This window comes from Xenopus laevis, chromosome 6L, assembly GCF_017654675.1.
Source record: "Xenopus laevis strain J_2021 chromosome 6L, Xenopus_laevis_v10.1, whole genome shotgun sequence".
Lineage (NCBI taxonomy): Eukaryota > Metazoa > Chordata > Amphibia > Anura > Pipidae > Xenopus > Xenopus laevis.
Window position 1 is genome coordinate 138,727,420 of NC_054381.1, and position 25,435 is coordinate 138,752,854.

The following is a 25,435-nucleotide window of genomic DNA, read 5'->3' on the forward strand; positions in this document are numbered from 1 at the left end:
TCGGTGCTGAAACAAACGAATGCAACATGATGGACTAATCAGAGGGGTTGTGGGAATGATGTAAAGGTAAGGGCACACCTGGAGATTCGGGGAGATTTAGTCGCCCGGTGACTAATCGCCTATTCTTTGGGGCAACTCATCTCCCCAAACTGCTTCCCTTTGTCTTCTGTCGGCTTTAATGAAAAAACGCTGCCCGGAGTTTACTCGTGAGTAAACTCGAAAATCGAAGCGCCGCGAGTGCATTGGTGCAGGCGTTTTACATTAAAGCCGGCGGAAGACATGAGGAAGCAGTTCGGGGAGATTATTCGCCCCAAAGAAGAGGCGATTAGTCGCCGGGCAACTAAATCTCCCCAAATCTGCAGGTGTGCCCTTACCCTAAATGAGAAAAACCTTCATACCTGTTAAGGCATTGCCTTCAGCATCCCTTGTATAAGTAGAATGTTCCCATCTTTAATCATTACTAATATAATGCTAAAACTAGCTCAGGTAATAAACCAGAAGAATGTTATATTACTACAGTGGACAACGTCCAAGGTTCCATCAGAGAACTCCATATTGAGAGCCCTCTATCACTATATTAAGATGTAAACAGGGCTATAGGTGTCATACAGACCTATGGTGGAAATAAGAAAGGGCTGATGGCTGATTTTGGAATTGTCCTTGACCCACCAGGAGGTCCTATGGAACTCTGGAATCCTGTCTGACCATGTCGAATAGAATTACTTCAACCAATGGAGTTTTTGAATAGGCTACTCTGCTGCCATTAGTTGAAAGAACATAAATGTTTCTTCCAACCAAGAGAACCCCAGGGATGAAATGAATGATAATAATATTTATTTAGCAATCCAGCAAGTGGCTAACACCATTCAGAAAAGTTGGAATCACAGGAAGAGATGATTCTATAGATTTAGCATGAAGTCAAGATTAAAATGATGACAGGAAAATGCATGTCAACTTGGGACCAATGTGTACATGTAAACTGTCTACATAAGCTGTAGGCTGCGAGAAGATATAATAAATTCAAGTATCGCCTCTGCTGACATCATTTTGGTGTGACCATCATTAGTTATGAAGGATAAGGGATCACTTAGGTCAGATTGCAGAAGAGGGCTTTGATTCAATCGGTTGCAATGGCCTCACCACATTTTTCTCCTTGCACTGTAGCAATATCCCTTGAAAATCGCCTGAGTGCCAGCCATCACCTGGCCTGGAAAAAAACAGTGTTACCCTTATCTGACGTGTACAGCACATAGGAATTGAGACTATCTAGATACCACTCTAGAAATAAAGGGCCGATGCTCCACTCTCCATTGTACGTTTTCCAGCAGTATCACATGTTCTCTGCTGAAGAATACAGGATTTAATCGTCTCTGCTGATTGAATACATACTGCAGACCCAACAACCCACAGGGAATTAGGAACACATTAACAGGAAGGATGAACATACATTGTTTACTAAATTACTTACATATTGAACATCCACATAATAGGAAACAGAGACAATACAATCGTTTAATTAGCAAGTGGTTAATCTTTCTGCTGGGCACAAAGCAAATTGGTGATATTCAAACACAGTGGTCTAGTTCAGTATCTAGAACCCCGGAATTAAACCCCATTGTCGACCATTAAAGAGACTGTTATTCATTCTTAAAGGAGAACTAAACCCTAAAAATGAATAGGGCTAAAAATGCCATATTTTATATGCTGAACTTATTGCACCAGCCTAAAGTTTCAGCTTGTCAATAGCAGCAATGATCCAGGACTTCAAACTTGTCACAGGGGGTCACCATCTTGGAAAGTGTCTGTGACACTCACATGCTCAGTGGGCTCTGAGCAGCTGTTGAGAAGCTGAGCTTAGGGCTCGTCACTAATTATCCAGCAGAAAATGAGGTTGGTCTGTAATATAAACTGATGCTACAGGGCTGATTATTAAATTCTGATGCTAATTGCACTGGTTTCTGTGCTGCCATGTAGTAATTATCTGTATTAATTACTAATCAGCCTTATACTGTGACATTTCTATTCTATGTGTACTGTATATTGTGAGTGGGCCCTAAGCTCAGTAAGTGACAGCAGTACAGAGCATGTGCAGTGAATCAGCAGAAAAGAAGATGGGGAGCTACTGGGGCATCTTTGGAGACACAGATCTTCCCTGCTAAAAAGCTTTGATTGCCCGGGGCTGGTACAGAAGCCCAAAACATAATGTACAGCATTTCTAGCTACTTCTTTAGTTTAACTTTCCTTGTCCTTTAAAGGAACAGTAATATAAAAAAATGTATGTTTTTAAGTAATGCAAATATAATGCAGTGTTGCCGTGCACTGGTAAAACTGCTGTGTTTGCTTCAGAAACACTACTATTGTTTATATAAATAAGGTGCCGTGTAGCAATGGGGGCAGCCCATTTTTTATATGAACTATAGTAGTGTTTCTGAAGCAAACAGATCATTGCAGGGTAATAGTACATTATATGTTATTTACTTTAAAAGACTTTAATTTTGGTGTTACTGTTCCTTTAAAGGAATTTAAAAAAAAATTCCATTACACACACTAGGCATAATTTCTAGAACATATAGTTATAATTATCTGTTTATAATGCCCTATTATCATGTGGAAATGCACAATATCAGAAGGCTTAGTTTTAGGGGCACATTTACAAAGCTCGAGTGAAGGATTCGAATTAAAAAAACTTCGAATTTCGAAGTGTTTTTTGGGCTACTTCGACCATCGAATGGGCTACTTTGACCTTCGACTACTACTTCGACTTTCGAATCGAACGATTCGAACTAAAAATCGTTCGACTATTCGACCATTCGATAGTCGAAGTACTGTCTCTTTAAGAAAAACTTTGACCCCCTACTTCGGCAGCTAAAAGCTACCGAAGTCAATGTTAGCCTATGGGGAAGGTCCCCATAGGCTTGCCTGAGATTTTTTGATCGAAGGATATTCCTTCGATCGTTGTATTAAAATCCTTTGAATCGTTCGATTCGAAGGATTTAATCGTTCGATCGAACGAATAATCCTTCGATCATTCGATCGCAGGATTTGCGCTAAATCGTTCGACTTCGATATTCGAAGTCGAACGATTTTAGTTCCTAGTCGAATATCGAGGGTTAATTAACCCTCGATATTCGACCCTTCATACATCTGCCCCTTAATGTTGATTTCAAGATACATTTAATTTCTAATCACTCTTTCATTGGCTGAACATGGGGATACTTTCTTGACAATTGTGTATATTACTTGCCCTTTAAAACCCAAAATGAGCATACTGGCAAATGCTGATTTATTCAGGCGAGTATTCTCTAAAAAGTACTATGTTATAATAACTGTATCATGACAGTCCGGGTCATAACTTGGCTGGGCCACAATGATAAAGCCAAATAAGCTGATGCTACATAAGAGTGTATGTCTGAAAGCCCCAGATGGAGACAGAATGCAGGAGAGCATTCCAGCAATTATTTCATGCTTTCACAGAAAAGTGATACTTGCACGTTTCATATTTTAAGTCTTCTGTAAATCACACATATGGCCACAGAAATGGCAAGTTTTATTATTGGACTGAAGCTGATGTTCAACAATGAATATAGTTTTGCGATGATGTTATCAGGAACCTAGACTGTAATTTATAAAGAAAAAAGCCTGCGCCATATCCAATCCATATCCCACTATTCCTTATAATTCACTAGCTGTGATCTAACAAATACAACCTGGTTATAGCAAGACTATGGAACAACTGCTGTATATATGGAACAATTACATGTAAATACAAAGAGGCACTTCCCATGGCGTTAATGGGGTTGTTCACCTTTAAATTAACTTTTAGGGTTAGGGCACACCTGGAGATTCAGGGAGATTTAGTCGCACGGCGACTAATAACCTCTACTTTGGGGAGTCGAATCTCCCCAAACTGCTTCCCCGTGTCTTCCGTCTGCTTCAATGAAAAAACGCCTGCGCCAATGCACTCGCAGCACTTCGATTTCCTTGTTAGGAAACTTCGGGCGACTTCGGAAAACGAAGCAGACGGAAGACACGGGGAAGCAGTTCGGGGGGAGATTAGTCGCCCCAAAGAAAAGGCGATTAGTCGCTGGGCGACTAAATCTCCCCGAATCTCCAGGTGTGCCCTTACCCTTAGTATGATGTAGAGAGTGATATTCTGAGACAATTTTCAATTTGGTTTTAATTTTTCATAATTTATGCTTTTTGAGTTATTCAGCAGCTCTCCAGGTTGCAATTTCAACAATCAGGTTGCTAGGGTCCAAATGACCCCAGCAACTATGCACTGATATACATCATATACTGGAATATGAATAGGAGAGGCCTTAATAGAAAAAAGGAGTCATCAAAAGTAGCAACAATAATACATGTGTAGCCTTACAGAGCATTTGTTTTTTTACATAGGGTCAGTGACCCCCGTTTGAAAACTAGAAAGAGTCTGAAGAAGGCATATAGTTAAAAAACAATGAAAAAGAAAAAATGAAGGCCAATTGAAAAGTTGCTTAGAATTAGCCATTATATCACTTTTAAGTTAACTCATAGAATAGCCATTTCTAAAGAACTTTTCAATAGGGATGCACCGAATCCAGGATTCGGTTTGGGATTCGGCCAGGATTCAGCCTATTTCAGCAGGATTCGGATTCAGTCGAATCCTTCTGCCTGGCCAAACCAAATTTGCATATGCAAATTAGGGGCAGGGAGGGAAATTGAGTGACTTTTTGTCACAAAACGAAGTAAAAAATGTTTTCCTCTTCCCACCCCTAATTTACATATGCAAATTAGGATTCGATTCGGTTCGGTTGAATTTTTCGCAAAGGATTCAGGGGTTCGGCAGAATCCAAAATAGTGGATTCGGTGCATCCCTACTTTTCAATCGGTCTGCATTATTATTTTTTTATAGTCTATGAATTATTTTCCTTCTTCTCATTCTTTTCAGTTTTCAAATGGGGGTCAGTGACCCCATCTAAAAAACGAATGCTTTGCAAGGCTACAAATGTATTGTTATTGCTGCTTTTTATTTTTTCTTATTACCCATCTTTTTAGTCAGGCCCTTTCCTAATCATATTCCAGTCTCTTATTCAAATATGTTAATGGTTGCTAGGGTAAATTGAACAGTAGCAACCAGATTGATGAGACTGCAAACTAGCAAGCTGCTGAATAAAAAGCTAAATAAGTACAAAACCACAAGTAATAAAATATGCAAACCAATTGCAAATTGTCTCAGAATATTACTCTTTCATAGGTTGCATATGCATAAGCAGACATCTGATACAGACTGTGGGGGTACAGGAATTCTGCTGACCCCTATATATATATATATATATATATATCATTAAAGTGGTACAAACAAAAATGCGCAGGTTCTTTAAATTCTAAGCATCAAACATTTACATTTGTCTCCTTGGAAGAATTGAGGCTCTGGGAGTTCTGCACTAATTTATACTAATCAGGGGGTAATTCTTGACAATAGCGGAGACCTTTAACGCGAACATTGGGCAAAATGTATAAAGCACAAGTCAATGGTATTCCATTGACAAGATTTTTCCTATATACCGTACAAAGGAATCTATGAGGTTGGCAGTGATTCTCTCCAAGCAAATTACCTGCTTCTGTAGTGATCAATGTTAAAGCTCTCAATTTTGCACTTCACTTTTGTGTACACATCCTGGACATCCACGGATGCATTAAGGTCTTCAAGTTCACTGACCACACATATCTCTGCAAGGTTAGATAAGCAAGAGTGAGTCTTATGGGGGAATGTAATAAAAGTCGGTAACGGAAAAACTATTCCAAATGCGAAAAGTTATGCCTTTTCGCAAATTTAATATAGCTTTTGCAAACCCAAAAACTGTTTAATGACCACTTCCGACAGTGGAAGACCATTTGCGAATTTTATAGTTTGCGCCAATGCGCAGTGAATGTAATAAAACTTCTTACTGAAAAAGTCGTCATGTTTGTTCCAAAAGATTACGACACCTTCAAGCACTTCTTAAGAGTGCACAATTAAAATTCCAAATGCGCAATTAAAATTCGCAATGCAATAACAGTTTAAGGAACAATATTACATTGCAAGTTGTGCATTATTATTCCTATTGGTGCGAATTGTTTTTCTCTTTGCGACTTTAATTACATTCCCCCAAAAGAAAAAAAAGACAAAAAGTCATACGAATGAACAGATACAAACATGAGGTGTTTCATGTCGCCCGGCAACAAATCGCCTCTTCTTCGGGCAACTAATTTTCCCGAACTGCCTTCCCGCTGGCTAGAATCCAAATCGTCGGTGGGAAGACACTCAGAGCGCTTTGTTTTCTGAAGTCGCCAGAAGTCGCTTCATGAGGAAACTGCGGGCAACTTCAGAAAATGAAGTGATCCGAGTGCCATCCCGCCAGCGATTTAGATTCTAGCCATCGGGAAGGCAGTGCGGGGAGATTAGTTGCCCGAAGAAGAGGCGATTTGTCGCCAGGCGACTAAATCTCCCCAAGTGCCTCTGCCCTTAATTATAACAGTAAGAAATATGGGAGATAAAGACAGAACTTTATCCATTAATTGGATCATGTGACCCAACATGTACCCTTGGTTTGTTTGTGTGCACCGTGAGTTGTATGATCCCAGCTGGCGGTACTTAAAATGGCAATTTTCTATTTAGGATTAGCCAATGGTACATACTATTAAAATAGTATATTTGTATGAAAATGGTTTATTTAGATGAAGCAGGGTTTAACATAGGAGCTGTTTTTATGCTATATCATTTTTATAGAGACCTACATTGTATAGTAAGTATAGTAAGTTCTTCATTTACCACTGTAGATCCTCTATCAGTCAACATGAGCACAGGATATTTTGCAAAAGCTGCCCCCACCTGGCCTAGAAAATTGGGCACTGTGTTCAAACCAGCCAAACTGCCCAAAAAGTTCTGGTTATACTGTATATGGCCAACTAAAAGATTTGCTCCTCTAAAAGCTTCTATATTGGATTTAAGAGAAAGATGCATACTTCCGCCTTTAATTCCAGGATCCAAGGCAAACAGCTTCATGGTAATTTTGGGCAGCATCCATTGCATCCATAGACTGACCCGGCCACTGGATACTCCAATATTGCTGGTTGTTTGCTCCAGGGTCACAGAGTCGGAGAAAGGTGAATCCTCAGCAGCCTGTAGGGAATCTCCCTGGATAAAGAAAATACAGAAGAACGGTCACAAAAAGCAAAAAATTGCAATTGGTGTGTCATTTCTAGGCCTTTTAGCTGGTCAGAGACAATGGCTTTCAAGGTAGGGCTAAAACTGAGCCACTAACACCTTAATACAGGGGTCCCCAACCTTTTTTTTTACCCATGAGCCACATTTAAATGTAAAAATAGTTGGGGAGCAAAGCAAGCACGAAAAAAGGGCTGTGATTGACTATTTGGTAGCCCCTAGGTGGACTTGCAGCCTACAGGAGGTTCAGTTTGGCTGATGTCCACCTGTCAGTACCAACAACAGGCACATTTTGGCCTTTTAAATTTCCAGGCACAAATCTGCCTCACGTGTGAGCTCTTGGGCAGAAGTCATTGTAGTCAATAAGAAATGAAGATGAAAGTAAAACTACATGAGGATATATACTGTATACATAGTAGATACATACAGCGTGTTACAAAAATAAATAAATAACCGGCGACATGGTTTTCCTACGAACATTGGTGATTTACTGACTAATAACTAAAAAGCAGATCTAATTAGTGTTAGTGGGAGCTGTGGGGAGACGTAACAGACAGGGATGGACACGCAAGCAATAACTGGACACAGTTTTCATCAGCTTTGCCGTGGAAACAAACAGAATCTGAGACAATAGATTGCAGGCAGAACCAATTATGCTTTCATCAAGTCTCTTAGGTATGTTAAAAAGCTTGAGAGAAATCCAAATTTGAGTGGTTGAACCTAAATCAAACACACATCAAGGGAGTAGAATGAGGTTTATGTGACATCGGTAACCTCTACTGTACTGAGTCATAACTGTTTACTGTATTAGCGTGACATGAGATAGCAGCATTCAGCCTGCATGATATTTCATTATAGGGTAGGATTTAAGCCACCTCTAGAACTTTTTGCCATCTTTGCTAACCAAGCACATGGGCTGCAAACATGTAATACAGGTATGGGACCTATTATTCAGAATGCTTGAGACCTGGGATTTTACAGATAAGGGGTGTTTCCGTAATTTGGATCTCTTTTGAAGCTTTTTTTGCTTGTTATTAAAGGAAAAGGAAAGTCGTTTAGCACCAAATGTTAGGCACTAGGGATGCACCGAATACAGGACATGGTTCGGGATTCAACCAGGATTCGGCCTTTTTCAGCAGGATTCGGATTCGGCTGAATCCTTCTGCCCAGCCGAACCGAATCCTAATTTGCATATGCAAATTAGGGGCGAGGAGGGAAATCACATTACTTTTTGTTACAAAACATGGAAGTAAAAATGTTTTCCCCTTTCTACCCCTAATTTGTATATGCAAATTAGGATTCGGTTGGGTATTCAGCCAAATCTTTCCGATGGATTCAGTCAAATCCAAAATAGTAGATTCAGTGCATCCCCCCGCCCCCCTTGCTGCGCCGCACCGTGCCGTGCCGTGTGCTCCCTTCCTTGTGTTCCACGGCTACGCGCATGCATGCGCAGACGGTGGGGTGCTGGCGCGCATGCGCAGACGGTGCTCCAGTCCGACCCTGTCCCTATTAGGCACCCCCAAATTAATGTATTTACTTATCTGAAACCCCGGGCAGTGCTCATATCAGCAGAAAACTGCACAGGCCCTGGGTTTTCCAACAAGTACCACGGAGCGATCCTCTTCTGGCTTCTTCGCTCTTCAAATCTCCTGGGGCAGACACATGCGTTTGGCTTTTCACTCGAATGCGCATGCGCAGCTGCGAGAAGAAAGAAGATGTCAGAAGAGGACGCTCCATGGTGCAGTTTTCTGCTGATAGGAGCACCGGCCCGGGGTTTTAGATAAGTAAAAACATTCACTTGGAGGTGCCCAACATTTGGCACCTCAAGTGCCAAACGACTTTCCTTCTCCTTTAAAAAAGCAAAAAAAATTATGGCACAAAATTTAGAATCAATTGCAAAATGGGAATAAAATTACTGAGATTTTACTTCATAAAAACAGGAAATTCTGACTGAGGAAATGGAATGACAATCAATACATGATAAGAAGTGTTGACTTTCTGATTCTGCTTTAAAACAAAGTTAATGAAGCAAAAAGTAAAGGCCACCAGGCGGTGTGATTGGGAGGAGTGGTATTCAGGAAGAGGTGATCTCAAAAAATCCATGAGAACAGATTTTAGTTCAGGAGAAAAGGCCCAATATTGCGTCTATAATTGCCACTTAGGCACGACTGAAGCTCAGTCACACGGTTTAATTGCTGATCGGTTCGTCCCTATTGGGGCTCAGTAGTGTAGTACAGTTTTTTTACTCCAATGAGATATAGAATTTGAGTATTAATGCTGCACTGCTCTGTGAGGTAGTACTTTCCATTCACAGGCGTATAAAGCTCTGAATTACAGAAAGGCCTTCTCCCGTTTTAATCATAATTCAAAATACCCAAATAATGTTTCCTTTTCCTCTCTAATAATAAAACAGTACCTTGTACCTGATCACAACTCAGATATAATAAATTATCATTGGAGGAAAAATATTTCTATTGAATTTAATTAACGTTTAAATGATTTTTTATTGGATTTAAGATTTTGTCTCTTCCCAGACAAATAAATTTAAATGAAACAAACTAGCATCTAGAAAACACTTGACTAAAATTATTTGTTTCTCACAAGTGGCAAAAAGCCTATTATTTCATCTTTTACAAAGCAGGTTCCACTGTTTTTAGGGCTGCCTTTAGTACCCGGCTTTTGAATCGAGACACAATCCTGATGTCACAATGAAAATCTATTATTTGATGGTGATGTAATAGTGAACTTGGCAGAAGGAGAAGTAAGATACAGATGGTATTATTTGCAAAATAAAAACCTTAAATGAGGAGATGGATGGGCCCAGGTCAAGGAGGTGAACTATATATATGCAGAGGGGGTAGCACTCCAACTTGGTTTAATAGAGGCATGCAGAAACGTTTACTACTAGAAACCTCAATCATCCAATGGGATGTAAACCCAAAAATAAAAAGTTGCTTAATGAAAGAAAATATAATACTAAGCAACCTTTCAATATATATGTATTAAATATGAAATATTACAGTTGAAACGAGTCCTTTACTGTCTTGTCTTTCTTTTTTATATGGGGCTATCAGTTTCAAAAGTTAGAACCAGCATATATATATATATATATATATATATATATATATATATATATATATATATATATTATATATATATATATATATATATATATATATATATATATATATATACACATACACAGTGAATAAAGTACCCCTTTTGTAAAATATAAGGATATTATAAGTTACCGAGGAGTTTCATGACCATTTTTATACAGGTCATGGAACTCCGAGGTAACTTCTAATATCCTCATATTTTGCAACTGGGGGTACTTTATTTATTATAATACACAAGTTTCAGTGAGTCATGTGACAGAAATGACATCAGAACTCACCGTTTATAACTGATGACATCAGAACTCACCGTTTATAAGGATATAATTTACAAGATATTCATGGCTTTTGTGTATTTTTTATATATATATATATATATATATATTATATATATATTGACCAACAGATGACCCATACTTCTCAGGGATGTCAGTGCAAAATTCTGACAAACCAGATATGTTTTCTGTGTAGTTGTTAAAAGGCCCATTAGTTGGGAATCACAGGGTTATATATACAACAGGGTTAACAACATACCATAAAGGGCATTCTTTGTAATTACACATAATTCAAGTGGAAATATTAGGAGCCATGTAGCCGTATAGAGGTATTTACTTATCCCTGGCCACAAGAGTTTATGGAGCACATACAATTCCACTTAAAACAAGTGCCCTGAGCAGACACCTGGGGTATAAAAATATCGCTCGATATTTACCACTCTTTCATCTTAATTATCACGGTCTAAACTGTCTATATTGTGCAGACACTTGGGGTGTAAAGAATACCACTCGCTATTTACCGTTCAGCATCATTAGCCAGTTTGTGATGTATGACTATTTGTAGCCATTCCACTTTCCACTCTATTATTCAAGCGGGCTCCGTGGGTGGTCCCGCTCCAACTACGCATCAGGTTGGTAAGTGTTGTATACTTCTACAGCAATTACAATGTTAAAAATTAGAATAAACATACTTAAGCTCCCTGTTGGAAAAAGTTCACTGCCAAGATGAAAACGTGAGGGGCATTAACCCCTCCGCTGCTGGAAAGGTCAGCAAATGAAAGTGTGTGTATTCTTTGTGTAAGCCCCCATGTCAGGCACAAAGCAGTGCACATCCTGTAAAGCCAAACTTCATAAGCAACTGTATACTAGAAGAGTGGGCTCATGTGTCTTGTGTTTACTCTGCCTGTAAACACAGATATGTGATATAATCCATAATTCCTTTGTACAGGCACATTAATTATCCTTTCTACTACACCCGGGAACCTACCGAGGAATAAATGAGCTTTCAGGCCACAATATGAAACAAGCCCCTAGTCAGTGGGTGAGATAAGATCATTGTTGCATGGAAGATGTTTTGTAAAAGAAGCAAATGCAAATAAAAACCTATGTCTTATCGATTCAGTCAGGCTCAGCAATTGATATTTTTTGGGCGTTTTGTTTGCCTTGAACAGAGGCGTCCAACTTTTTGGGCCAATGATTTTATACATTGGCTATATTACATTAAAATTGTTATGTTAGGGATGCACCGAATGCACTATTTTGGATTCCGCCGAACCCCCAAAAGATTGGGCTGAATACTGAACCGGATCCTAATTTGCATATGCAAATTAGGGGTGGGAAGAGGGAAACGTTTTTTACTTTCTTGTTTTGTGACAAAAAGTCCCCACCGCTAATTTGCATATGCAAATTAGGATTCCGATTCAGTTCGGCCGTGCAGAAGGATTTGGCCGAATCTGAATCCTGCTGAAAAAGGGCGAATCCTGGCCACAATCCTGGATTCGGTGCATCCCTAGTTATGGTATAAAGAAGTTGTTTATGGAAGCCACAGGCAGGCAGGGGGGGCGAAAAATATGGCTTAAAGGGGCCCATCTGTTCCTTCCTCTGGTCAGTCTGGGTAAAGAGGAATAATACATCTTCTAGGCAAAATGAGCCCCCTATAAGATATATTGGATCTATCTGTCAATGCATATCTGACACCCAACTCCTGCATGAAGAGAAACAAATGCTGAGAGAAGGATAGTGAACATAAACTTGCATCATTTTTAATTGGTTTTATTTAGAAATCTTCTTATTTCAGTATGCTGAAGCTTATGTTAAATGTTAATTTTCGCGATAGTTCCCCATTAAATACAGCCTTCATTCTAATTTACTAAGGTAACGAATCTTGCTGCCTGTATAGAACAATGCACAGAATCTTATACCTCTGCCCTGAGACCCTGCCACTCCCTGCAGCTGCACTTGGGCTAAATCAAACATATGAGGTATCGCTTGATTCCGCCCAGTGAAACACCTCCCTGGTTTTTCCTTTCTCCCCATACATTATATGAAGAAAAGGTAGGTTGGGATACTCCCTGGGGAACACTATTTCAAACTAAATATGTTTCAAAGTTCCTGGACCCCAGTGCACCTGCAAAAACAGCAATTTCACCCTTGATCAGGTATTTAACTGTAACACATGGAGAGGCACATTTATCAAAGGTCGAATACCGAATTCATGTGTTTTTTTAAACTCTACAAAATTCAAATATACTCGAAATTCTACTGCGGGGTTATTTATATAAAAAAAAAAAAATTGAATATCTAAAGCTCGCACTAATTTTACCGACTCTAATAAAACTTGACTCAAATTTGACTAATCTCGATTTGAGTTTTTCCTCTTAAATAAACTTGAATGTCAGGAAGGCTACTAACATGTCCAAATTGGCCCCTGGACTTCTCCCATTGACTTATACATGAACTCGACAGGTTTTAGGTGGCGAATAGTCGAATTAGAGTTCTTAAAGGACCAGAGGGTCATGTTTACGAACATTGGAGATAAATATCTGGAGGGATTTCTGGAATTGTTGTTCATAGCAACCAATCAGATCTTTGCTTTTGTTTTCTAACTTATAGGTGGCTGTTTCAATCTAATTGCTAATTGTTTGCCATGGGCAATATCTCCAGAAATCTCTCCAGATATTTATCTCCAATGTTAGTAAACATGCCCCAGAGTATCATAAATCTCGAAATTTGGATAATTCACAATTCAAATTTGAGAGTGTTGACCATAAAAAAAAAAAATGTGAAAATTCTAATTCCAAATTTCAATACGACCCTTAATAAATCTGGGATGCTGAGAGTAGCAGTTTAATAAGAGGGCTGCAGGCTGGCTCCCTTGATATAATACTAAAAATGTTTTTTTTTATGCAGTCTAGAATTTTAACAAGATATTTCAATGTGAGGTTTACCTAGTAGCAGTCCTGAGAATCTCTCGTGCTTGATCTATTTTTACATATTGATTGTTCTTCAGATTATCATGCTCCTATCCCATCATCCCATGCTTAGGTTCCAGTCTCTAGTGACGTGCAGGCACAGTACAATTTTCCCACACCTTCGCACGCTAAGTCACAAAATAAGCAGTTTAAATCTTTCGCCAATGCTCTGCAAATTGGCCCAAATACTTTGGTTTATTTTCCTAGCAGAATTTATCTTTGTTCATCAAGAAGGAAAAAAAAAACACATGAGGTCTTCATCCTTGGCCCTGCTCAAGGCCCCCAGATGATCACAGTTGTCGGCCACACTGGTGCTATGGCTTATCAAAATAACTCCGGCTTCTTGTTCAATCACTGGCTTTCCCCGAGGACTAAACACTTCGACCACTGTTTTGTGCCTGTGTAAACAGTAACAAGTGGTGCGTCTTGCCTTTGCTTTAGCTGCCCTAATTTGAAATTTGGATGTGGGGGGGGTGTTTAACTCTTTGCAGGCCACACACACACGTGCACCACCCAGAATGGAGTGCAGGAAGTAATGGGGTCCTGACTGTTCAGTGGTGCACAAACAGGAGTTCAGTGCTCACCATAAACTTGTCAGCGTGAAAAGAATTACTTGCAGCTTAAAATATAAATCATCTAGGGATATTGTAAGCAAATGCCTTTTTTCCCCCTCCAATTCAATGTAAACAAGTGGTCGGATATCTTCTCCGCCTCTCTCCATCGAAAAAATCATCTAAAGTTCACTACACTTGAAAGAAGACTTTGAAAAATAAGCAGGCGGCCTCCTCCTCCTCCCCAGAACAGACTCGGCTTTCTATGCAGAATGTGCAGAGTTCAATAAATTCATAAATAAGGGCAAGGGGAAACTATTTTTGTTTGACAGTGATCAAGGTTTTAAAAGCAAATGGGAAAAACGCATAAACAATATAGTGGGGGGGGAAAAGAGCAAAGTTAAACGTAGCCCAAGGCTCGCTGAACATACAAACAGCTAAATGAGAGGTTGCTCCATGGTGAATTTCAATGTCTCCATACGGCAAATCTGAAAAGAGAACACAGCCATGGGGGGTGTTGAATACGAAGAAAAATCTAGACTATGTAATTAACGCTATAAGTACCGAGAAAAAAGTAAGAATCTGTATATTTGTATTTATACAGAGCTACTTGTACACACAACTCTTTAAAGCAGAACCGACGCCTTTCACGTTTCTCCAGGAAAAATTATATATGATGATTATGTTTGACGACACAGTTACATTTGGAATTTGTACCGCCTAAATACTCTATCATTTTGTATGTATTTAAATCATTAATATAAGCCCTTTTGCTGTTTTTTTCTTTGCCCTGCTAAAATGTATTATCCATCACTTTGCTCTTTAAGGGAACAGTAACATCAAAAAATGTAAGTGTTATAAAGTAATAAAATATAATGTAGGTTTGCCTTGCACTGGTAAAACTGATGTGTTTGATTCAGAAACACTACTATAGTTCATATAAATGAGTGGGTGTGTAGCAATGGGGGCAGCCATTTAAAGGAGAAAAGGCTCAGGTTACACAGCAGATAAACTCTGTAGAACATAAGGGTGGTGACACACGCAAGATTTCGGGGGAGATTATTCGCCCAGGGACAAATGTCCTCTTCTTCGGGCGACTAATCTCCCTGAAAGGCCTTCCCATTGGCTAGAATGTAAATCGCCGGCGGGATGGCACTCGGAGCTCTTCGTTTTCCGAAGTCGCCCAAAATCTTCTCGTGAGGCAACTTCAGGCGACTTAGAAAAACTATTTAACCTGTGCCATACAGCCTTTTTTCAATTTCCGCCATCGCGTGTTTATATGAACTATAGTAGTGTTTCTGAAGCAAACACATCAATTTTACCAGTGCAGGGCAACACTGCATTATATTTTAATTACTTTACAACACATTTTTTGGTGTTACTGTTCCTGTAATGTACACACAAGCATGAACAGCACAGAGGCAGGACCTGAACCCTGAATGGTAACTGTGGCTATTTGCATCCTGGATGCAGAAGATTAGGAATGTGCCTAATTCTAAGCATTCAGCCAAACTAAATAGAAACCCTGTGACTTTGAATTATTGGACAATTGAATGTGAAAAATGTTTTGAGGTTTTTTTCTTTCTGAAATCGGAATACGCAAATTAGGATTTGGTATGCAAAAAATTGTTTGGTGGAGCATTTGACATTTATCGGAATCCAAAAATGATGGATTTGCTGCATCCCAAGATCAGATAAAAGAACAAAGTTGTGCTATGTTGTATGAGGCTGTATAGGTCCTGCATCTAGAGCAGCTAGAAACCCTCTTGCTTGCTGGCTGGTTATGTTAGCAAATGGGCCCTACACATGGCTGTTGCAATGTTCTAAAGCCTGTTAGTTTCTGAGATAAGTCAGAGCTCATTAAACTGTGGCTTCTCATTGGCGATTTGTTTTGATCATACTCGGAAGAACCAGGAGTAAACCGCGACTTTACTTAAACGTTCAGATTTTGCCCTGTTTAGTGCAAAAGATAATAAAAACCATCGATGTTTCCTAATTAAAACAAAATGCAAAAACTATTTAAAAAAAAAAAAAAAGTGTCTCGCTAACACATATTCGGTAAACATGTTGAAAAAGGGGGGTACGCAATAAGCTTGCCTTTAATGCACTCGCTGGGGACTCGCAGGCAGGAAATAATGAACGTTTCTAAAAGTTCTGTTGTGAGGAAATCGAGAGATTATGGCAAATGCATGGAAAGGTCTATAGAGAAGTATGGGATTTTCAGTGCTGAGCTTTCAATGTATCTGCTGAGAAGAGAAATAAATCACAACACACAATACAAATAAACAATGTTTATGAAATCACCTCTTTCCAGTCAATTACTGCCCCACTCTCCTAAGCTAATCAGCAGGGTCATTAAGTGCATGTCATGCGTAGCCTGCGGCCATGTGATCTTGCCATGTGATCTCGTCATGTGATCTAATGGAAGCGCTCATGATAATGGAGGAGGGGCGTGCTCAAGGCAAACAATCCTGCATAAAAAGATACTAACAGATATTGTACATGATTTATGGCTACTGATAATTTGCCTTGCCTGTTCTTACTTTTGTTTTGAAGCATTTTCTACAGACAAATAAATACCAATGACATCAGTGTTATAGGAAGATTATCTGCATCATTATCAGCACTTAAATGAGAAATACTTCATATTAAAGAGGCAATACACAATGTATTCCCTTCTCCTGCACGACGTGTAATTTGATTAAACGGACATGAGCACTGAATAAAGAAACCCCACCATTCCCTAAACTGCAGCCTTGGTTAGGCATTGAGATAAGAAGCAGCTCATTACACAGATGGAATACCTGGGGACTGGTGTTTGTTTTACTACCTTCTCCTCACCAAACAGTAACTAGGCAGAACCAGAAATTTGGAAATCGAAGCTGGTTTAAATTTCAAATCCTATCCATTGACTTAAGGTTGGAAAAAATAAGGTTATATATATATATATATAAAAGAGTACCCATCTTTCTAACATTTTAGCAGCAAACTAAGGTTTTAAAACATAACTAAGCACTATAGTGTTCTAATGAAGTATGGGAAACTTCCAATCATCATCATGTTGTGGCCCATCTACTGCTAAAAGCTGCAGGGGGAATCTGGGTTTTGTTGTTCTAAAGGCAAAAAAGGGGGGTTGTGGGAGCACACCAAGGCTAAGTAAAAATATAGTACAATGGAAGTGCTACTGATCTGGACAAATTAACTAAAAACATAGAGAAAAAGAAGGGGGATTCTTCTTCTTTTCTCTATTTGTATTGTAGTTCTAAAACAGTTGGATGGCTATAGGTTGAACTGCGTATCTTGTTGGCGCTATATAAATAAATGATGCTGACATGTTATATATTTTGTGCCTCTTCCAAATGGGGGCCAAAGTCTACCTGAATCCCAGACCTCCTAAAAAGTGGTGATTAGTGAAAAATGGGCAGAGTTTAGATAAATAGGAGAGAGTGGCTGGGTGTACTTGGGTGTGTTCTTGGTAGATTTTAAACCTGAAATGTGGCGAGGTATGCAACTGAACAGTACACTCGGTTCATGACCAAAAGAGCAGTTGCACTGGTATCTATGGAGAAGAGGCAGCCTTAAGGGTAAGGCCAGACAAGGAGATTCGGGGAGGTTTTGTCGCCTGGCGTCTAATCACCACATCTTTTGCGCGACTATCTCCCCGAACTGCCTCGGTGTTTTTTCCCCATAGGCTACAGCGCAAAATCACCTGCGCTAATGCACGCGCAGCGATGCGTTTTCAATAGTCGCCCAAAGTTGCCTCAGGCCACATCTGTTCGTTGATGCGGTCCAAAGATCCGACCCCCATTCCCATTCGTTAGGATCTGATCGTTGGGCCTTAGGGCTCTCGATCGGATCAGCCCGATATCGGAGAAAGAGCCGCTCGTTTGGCGACATCGCCAAACGAGCGGATCTCTCCATGTATGGCCACCTTTACATGTGTTTGTGCGAGCACAGCCCCCTTCAAAATAATTTAGTGCGTCTACTCCTGCACTCCCCTGCGGCTGAACGGAAGAAAGCGCAACGAAGGGGAGTGCAGGTAAAACCGCCTGTGTGTAAGAGCCCTTAATGGGATCCTGTCATCGGAAAACATGTTTTTTTCAAAACACATCAGTTAATATTGCTACTTCAGCAGAATTCTGCACTGAAATCCATTTCTCAAAAGAGCAAACAGATTTTTTCATATTCAATTTTGAAATCTGACATGGGGCTAGACATTTTGTCTATTTCCCAGTTGCCCCTCGTCATGGGAAAAAAAATTCCCATGACAGTATCCCTTTAAAGTAACTCTGTCATTCTTGGGTATAAATAAGGAGATAAGGAATGTCAGGTGTGTGCAATCCTGTGCCATCATACTTTATTAGTCGTTTAAAAGTTTGCACAAAGTCTAGTAACCAGTATCAAACAAAGAACAGGTCAGGAGCAAATATCCAGTTGGTTAGTACGTGATCCTAGACATAGTGCAAACGGAGATACTTTTAGCACAATACTATTAGTACAACATATGGAACGTTCAATAGCAGTGATAATGCAGAGTTTGTGTAATGTGCTGTAATTGTGCATCACCCACAATGCTAGGAAAGACTGGGAGTGATTTGGAAAGGTGCAGAATCAACCAACACATACTGCCTGACCCTTATCTGCTTTATTTGTGCCAAGTAAATCCTGTAATTACTTTATTCCATAGATTACAGGCTTTGTGCTCACCATTGGCATAGGTTTCCTAATGAGATTCCCGCCATCCAGTGGACATTTGCATATAACAACGGTGCCCTTCAATGTAATCAGCTACATATACACTGCCAAATATCAATGCAGACAATGAGATGGGCTGTATACACGGCAAAGAGTGTATAAATAAGACAATGCAAGGAATACATCAACGTCTAACAGGATCTGAGTGCAACATTCAGAAGTCTTGCCACAGTTCTACATTCACAACTCATAAACAGCTTTTATCTTCTCTCTAATAAACAAAAGGAATTTTCCATGCTTGTACAGAGAGGGCAGAGTGTTTTTTACTGCCATAAAATAACTGCTGATAAAAGGTTTTTTTTTTAGAGAGTTTGGCAAGATAAAGGGGAGATTGTCTGGCTGGAGCTGTAGGAGAAGGAATCCAAAAAAGCAATATTTCCTGGCTCCTCCAGCACCGTGCAATAGAATATGCTTATAGTCACAGTGGGTCACAGGCTTTGGGGGGGGGGAAATACACCAAAGTTGCCTTTACCATTAACTCAGAGGGATGGCTACAGGGGTAGTTCACCTTAAAGGAGAACTAAAGCTTAACTAAAGAAAAAGGTAGAAATGTTGTATATTATGTTTTGTGCTTCTGTACCAGCCCAAGGAAACCACAGTCCTTTAGCAGTAAAGATCTGTGTCTCCAAAGATGCCCCAGTAGTTCCCCATCTTCTTTTCTACTGATTCACTGCACATGCTCTGTGCTGCTGTCACTTACTGAGCTTAGGGACCCACTCACAATATACAGTACACATAGAATAGAAATGTCACAGTATAAGGCTGACTAGTAATTAATACAGATAATTACTACATGGCAGCACAGAAGCCAGTGCAATTAGCATCAGAATTTAATAATCAGCCCTGTAGCATCAGCTTATATTACAGACCAACTTCACTATCTGCTGGATAATTAGTGACGACCCCTAAGCTTAGCTTCTCAACAGCTGCTCAGAGCCCACTGAGCATGTGAGTGTCACAGACACTTTCCAAGATGGTGACCCCCTGTGAGAAGTTTGAAGTCCTGGATCATTGCTGCTATTAACAAGCTGAAACTTTAGGCTGGTGCAATAAGGTCATTATATAAAATATGGCGTTTTTAGCCACTCATTTTTAGGCTTTAGTTCTCCTTTAAAAGTAAACCTACTGCCCTCTAGCTGGTTTTGACGACAGTTTCTGTATGCAGGGAGTTGTCCTTCACAGCAGCTAATGGGCAGGGGGTAAATTCCCTGCTTTAAAAGGAACATACAAATGTCTGTTTAGCATGCCATTAATTATGCTGCCACAGAAATGGGTAACAGTAATTCTTTACATGTAGCCTACATGTGACATTGAAATACCTCCCCTGTGATGCTGTCCGGTTTCTCTCCATTCTGCGGGGAATCACGTGGGCCACATAAGGAAGCAGATAACGGATTGTCTTGGCATTTTCACTTTTTAAATAGCCCCATCCTAATGCAATGCAGGTTTTCAGTAGAAATTGCTAATTATTTATGTGGTAACCCTTCTGAATGTTCAGAGAGCGGCAAGGCCATGCCACATTCCGTTCTCCCCTTATTAACGTAATATAAGCAAAGTCCTGATGTGGGCATCGCTGGATAGAAATGATCCAAACATTTGACAAGCGCTGTAAGGGCCAAAGAATGATTCCAAACATATGCAGAACAAGCAAGAAACAGAGACATCGGATTCAAAGGAAATCCTGCTCCCTCGGTATACAGGCCCTTTGCTGAATACAGTGCATTTCCCCAGCGCATGTACAATGCAAACATCATGGTTCCCTATATACGGAAAGGAACGATCAGAAGCAGAGAGCACAGGCTCATATTGAGCATATTGGAATCAGGTCTTTCAGAAAGCTACATAGAGCAGATACAATCTCCTGTACTACACGCATGCTGGGGTTAATTTATAAAGACTGGGCAAATTTGCACCTGGGCAACCAATCAAATGTCTGCTTTCATTGTTCCATCTGCAGCTGTCTGAAAAGAAGCCAGTCACTGACTGGTTGCTATGGATTACTGGCTGCCCATGGGTATGGAATTAGCAAAAAGGTGGCAAATCTAACTGGTTTAGCGGCTTACTAAACACTGTTGCACTGCACTACCAACATTTACTCAGCTGTTGCTGGACTGCAAATCCCAGAATAATATAAGATTTTATGACGGTTAAGGCATGCTGGGAGTTGCAGTCATGCAAGATCAGGGTTGCATTCTTAAAGGAAACTATACCCCCCAAACAATGTAGATCTCTATAAAAAAAAGATATTGCATAAAACAGCTCATATGTAAAACCCTGATTCATGTAAATAAACCATTTTCATAATAATATACTTTGCTAATAGTATGTGCCATTGAGTAATCATAAATAGAAAATTGCCATTTTAAAAAATAAGGGCCGCCCCCTGTGATCGTAGGATTCACTGTGCACACAAACAAACCAAACAAACTTTACTTGTTAGGTCACATGAGCCAATTAGGGTTGCCACCTTTTAATAAAAGGTGTAGGGGGCGGAAACAAAGGGGCGGGTCGCGACTTCAAAGGGGCGGACCGTGACATCAAAAGGTGCGGAGCCACGGTGTGTGATTGGCTGGGGAGGATCATGCCATCAAGGGGGCGGAGCCTCTGCGCTGCGATTGACAAGAAGCCGGCAAAAAAGGTGAGTTTGGGGGCAGGGCACGGGCTCTTGTTAGGTGTATTACAAATTTACCGGCAGCTACATTGCCGGGAAATTTGTAATACCGGCCACGGCCTTGGCAGGTGTTTTACTGGCTAGGCCGGTAAAATACTGGTCGGGTGGCAACCCTAGAGCCAATTAAAAGACAGAGTTCTTTCTTTTGCTTCCACACTTCTTCCTGTTACAGTTAGAGCTGCAGTATTTCTGGTCAGGTGATCTCTGAGGCAGCACACAGACCATCACAAAATGGTGGTTCAAGGCAAGAGACGTAAAAGGGCAAGATTTACTTATATATATATATATATATATATACACCAGTTTGGTAAGATTCTTTAATATGCCACTTAATTTAATATAAACTATCTGTTGCTTAAATATTCATTTTGGGGCTATAGTTTTCTTTTAAACAATATTGCACAATATAACTTCTCAAAGGGATACTGTCGCATGAAAACCATTTTTTTTTCAAAACGCATCAGTTAATAGTGCTGCTCCAGCAGAATTCTGCACTGAAATCTATCAGCATCTATATCAGCATCCTATCAACAGAACAATGGGCAGATAACCAGATAGCAGCTACCCGACACCTCTGCTGAAGGATTTGTTTGCATTGCTAAAAAGATATGAGAAAAACCCTGCTTTTTTCCTGCTTGGGTGCTATTCTCACATCTACCAGTAGGTGGGGCAGTGTTTAGCACTATAAAGACAACCTAGGGTCATGGTATACAATGGGAAGGAGAGAAACAATAGCTTTTTTAAAGCAGTTCCATTCTGAAGGGCTGGCTCCTTCTCAAGGCTCAGAATCAACCTGAGATGTTCTGCCTCAACACTACAGATAAAATATACATTTGTCGTTCAAGAATAAAATTTGTGAATTTTTTACAATGTCAACAGTGTAATTTAGAAACAAAAACGTAAACCATAAAAATCACGACAGAATCCTTTTAAACCTTCCCCCAACTCTCCACATTACGTTAAGATGCAAAAATTCCTCCAATGAGAATCCCAGCTGATCTTTGTAAATCTGTGAATGAGCCCCTAAGTTCAGTAGCCCCGAGCACGTGCATCCATTGCCTATGGCTGGTATGGAAGTCCAAAACATATGTGGCATATCTAAACTGTTCTAGTGTTAAGCTACAGTTCTCCTTTAAAATCCAATTTGTGCTGCTGCTACAAGATTCTATAAAGGAATGCAGAATTTCATAGTGACAATGAAAAGCATCCATTGTTTATTTGTAATGCTGTACAACCTTTGGAACTATGGGGCAAATTCACTAACCTGCGGAGTTACGCCAGCGATGGCTTCGCCGCACTTCGCCTGGCGAATTTTTGGCAGTGATCTGCAAATTCACAAAAATGCAAAGTTGCACTCAGCAAAGCGAAAGATAGCGAAGTTGCACTATTGAAAATTTGCCAGGCAAAGTGAAGTTGCGCTAGCGAAGGGGAATTTGCATACGGCGGGAACTTAAAGTTTGAATGGACGTATATGTTACAGCAAATACATAAAACTACACCAGCCCAGGGAACCTTAATAAATGCAAATAGAGATGTTTTATTGCCCTACACATGTGCCCAGAGTATAGTTTATGTGCCAGATGTTATGAAAAGTAGGGGGGAAGCAGGGTACGCAAAAAAAAATTTTTTTTGTCCTTTTGCAGCCTATCACTCATGAAAATGGAAAAGACGCCAGCGTTTTTGGGGACTTAGAAAATATTTGACTTTTTTTTTTAAGTCCATCTACTCTATTGCACTTCGCCAGGTCTAAGCTGGCGAAGGCAAGTCTGGCGTAAGAGGTAACGTTCAGTAAAATCAACTTCTTAGTGAATTTGCATAGTAACAATCTTTAGCCCTAGCGAAAATACGCCTGGCGTTAGAGTGCAAAGTTGCGCTAGAGTCTTCGCTAGCATATTTTGGCCAGCGCCCATTAGTAAATGGGTAAATTAGTAAATTTTCGCCAGCGTTCACTACTTCGCACCTTAGTGAATTTCCCCCTATATGTTCCAATACAGCTGCCATTGTGATGGTATCGACCCCAACGTTGACGATCTCATTGCACGTTCATTAAGAAGGGAAAATGCAGGAGCAGCTTGCACAATTTGGAAGGACTGACCAATTAGAAATTCCAACGGTTCCATATACAGTTCTTGCTCACGTTCAGGGTAATCAAAAAAGAAAAAAAATGAAAGAAAATGTTTTTAATCTAGTATGCAACATCAATTTTCCACTGCCTGGGAACAAACATGTGGCTTTCTTATTGACAATCTGGTAGAAATGTGTTCACCTCGCTTACAAAAATGATTGTTTTTACATTTGCTTTCTACTATCATGGTGTTGGATTAAATTGCACCAGCTCGTTTTTCAATTGCCAAAAGCAATTTCCCAAACACACTGCCCCACCCAAACCGCGCTCCTCTGCCAGGTTGTTAGAGTGCAGCAGCCAAATAAAGTAGCCCTGGGCAGGGAATGCCTCTCCCATGTGATGGAAGCTAATGAAAGCTATACATGGGTGTAGGGGCCCACGCAGGAAATGTGATAGCACCGTACCTGGACTAACATGCTGCACCTGACTGGATTTGCTCCACTTGCAAATTAGATTGCTTTATTTCCCAAGTTGCCTAATGCACGGGGGCCCACTGGGAGGAAATAATTAAAATAAATGAGACTATTACGGTGAGTTCAGCTTTTCCTTAATGTAACTGCTGAATGTGATCAGTGCATGAGGATTGCTGCAAACCATACAAATAAACTCTACGCTTTCAGTTTGATCCCAAGTATAAGATTACACAGACTGAAGTTCACGTATATTGCAAGCTCTCTAAAAACAAGGAAAGGGCCGGGTGCACTGCTTTCCATTTATGTCCATCTTGTTCCTTTTAACATTCACAGAAGTAGGTTGTGTTTGACTTTTGACCATACACTTGTGCCCACAATTGCATTCATGGCAAGGCGTAACTACAGAGGAAGCAGAGGGGGCCCAGGATTGTAGGGGGGCCAGTGAGGTCCTAAATAATTAGCAATATTAACTTATTTTGGTAGAAAAGGGTCAACTTATCGATATTTTGGGGTTCTAAATTGAATTTGCTGTGGGGCCCAGTGACATATAGTCAGGGGCGATCCTGGTGATTTTGCCGCCCCCACCACTCCCCATGGCACTTACCTCTTCAGCGTCGGAGGGGGTCGGGTGAGGTCCATGTCATGCTGGAGGGGTATGGGGCAGTCCACGTTGCGCTCTCTGCATTAGAAGAGCCGAATTTCCAGGTTGAAAAGCGGAAGTTCGGCTCTTAGTTACCATTTTTGCTGCCCCTGGCAACCAGGGGGGTGCTGCCACCTGAGACGAGTGCCTCAACTCGCCTGATTGGTGGAGTGCCCCTACATATAGTTACTCCACTGCATTCGTGCCAAGAAATGCACAGCTATGTCCCCAAGGCAGCATTACCAAGAAAGGTGGTCTGAACCACACAGGAGATCACCAGTGGCACCAAATGGGAGGCCAATTAGTATAAGCTGGAGTCTAACTAGAATACTTTTGAAATGGATATTACATGATGATAAGCGAGCAAAATCTTTCACCTAGTTTCGCGAATATGATGCCCATAGACGCTAAGGGGTAAAAAAAATTGTTGTGCATCAAAAAAAATTGTTGCTCATAGACCAATGCATTTCGAAGATTTTCTGCCATTTTGCGAAACAGGTCAGATTCCCCCATCACTAAGTCAGAGACAAAACTTACACCATAATATTGGCCACTAGCCCAAGACAATATATATATTCCTTTATGGTTACATCATATATGTTGCAAACCTGCAATTCATAGACAGCGGATCAGCACAACGGGGAGATCTGGTTGAGTTTCTAACGGGGAAAAATCCAATTTTTATAGTGGAATTTTTTTAGCAATTTATTATAACCCAAAGCTTCTAAAGA

General features: G+C 40.3%; 1 protein-coding gene across 4 annotated transcripts in view; it reads right to left on the reverse strand.

The window, feature by feature from the left end:
- vps13b.L (vacuolar protein sorting 13 homolog B L homeolog) overlaps positions 1-25,435 on the reverse strand; it is a 591,067-nt gene that overhangs the window by 248,616 nt on the left and 317,016 nt on the right. For 3 of the 4 annotated variants that reach the window (XM_018268144.1, XM_018268146.2, XM_018268148.2), the window contains exons 26-27: positions 6,988-7,159; positions 5,598-5,712 (exon numbers count right to left, since the gene is read on the reverse strand). In XM_018268144.1, coding sequence (XP_018123633.1) covers positions 5,598-5,712; positions 6,988-7,159 — 287 coding nt within the window. Of the gene's footprint in view, positions 1-1,140; positions 1,208-5,597; positions 5,713-6,987; positions 7,160-25,435 lie in introns of all 4 variants that reach the window. The other variant, XM_018268145.1, reaches the window with a different exon arrangement.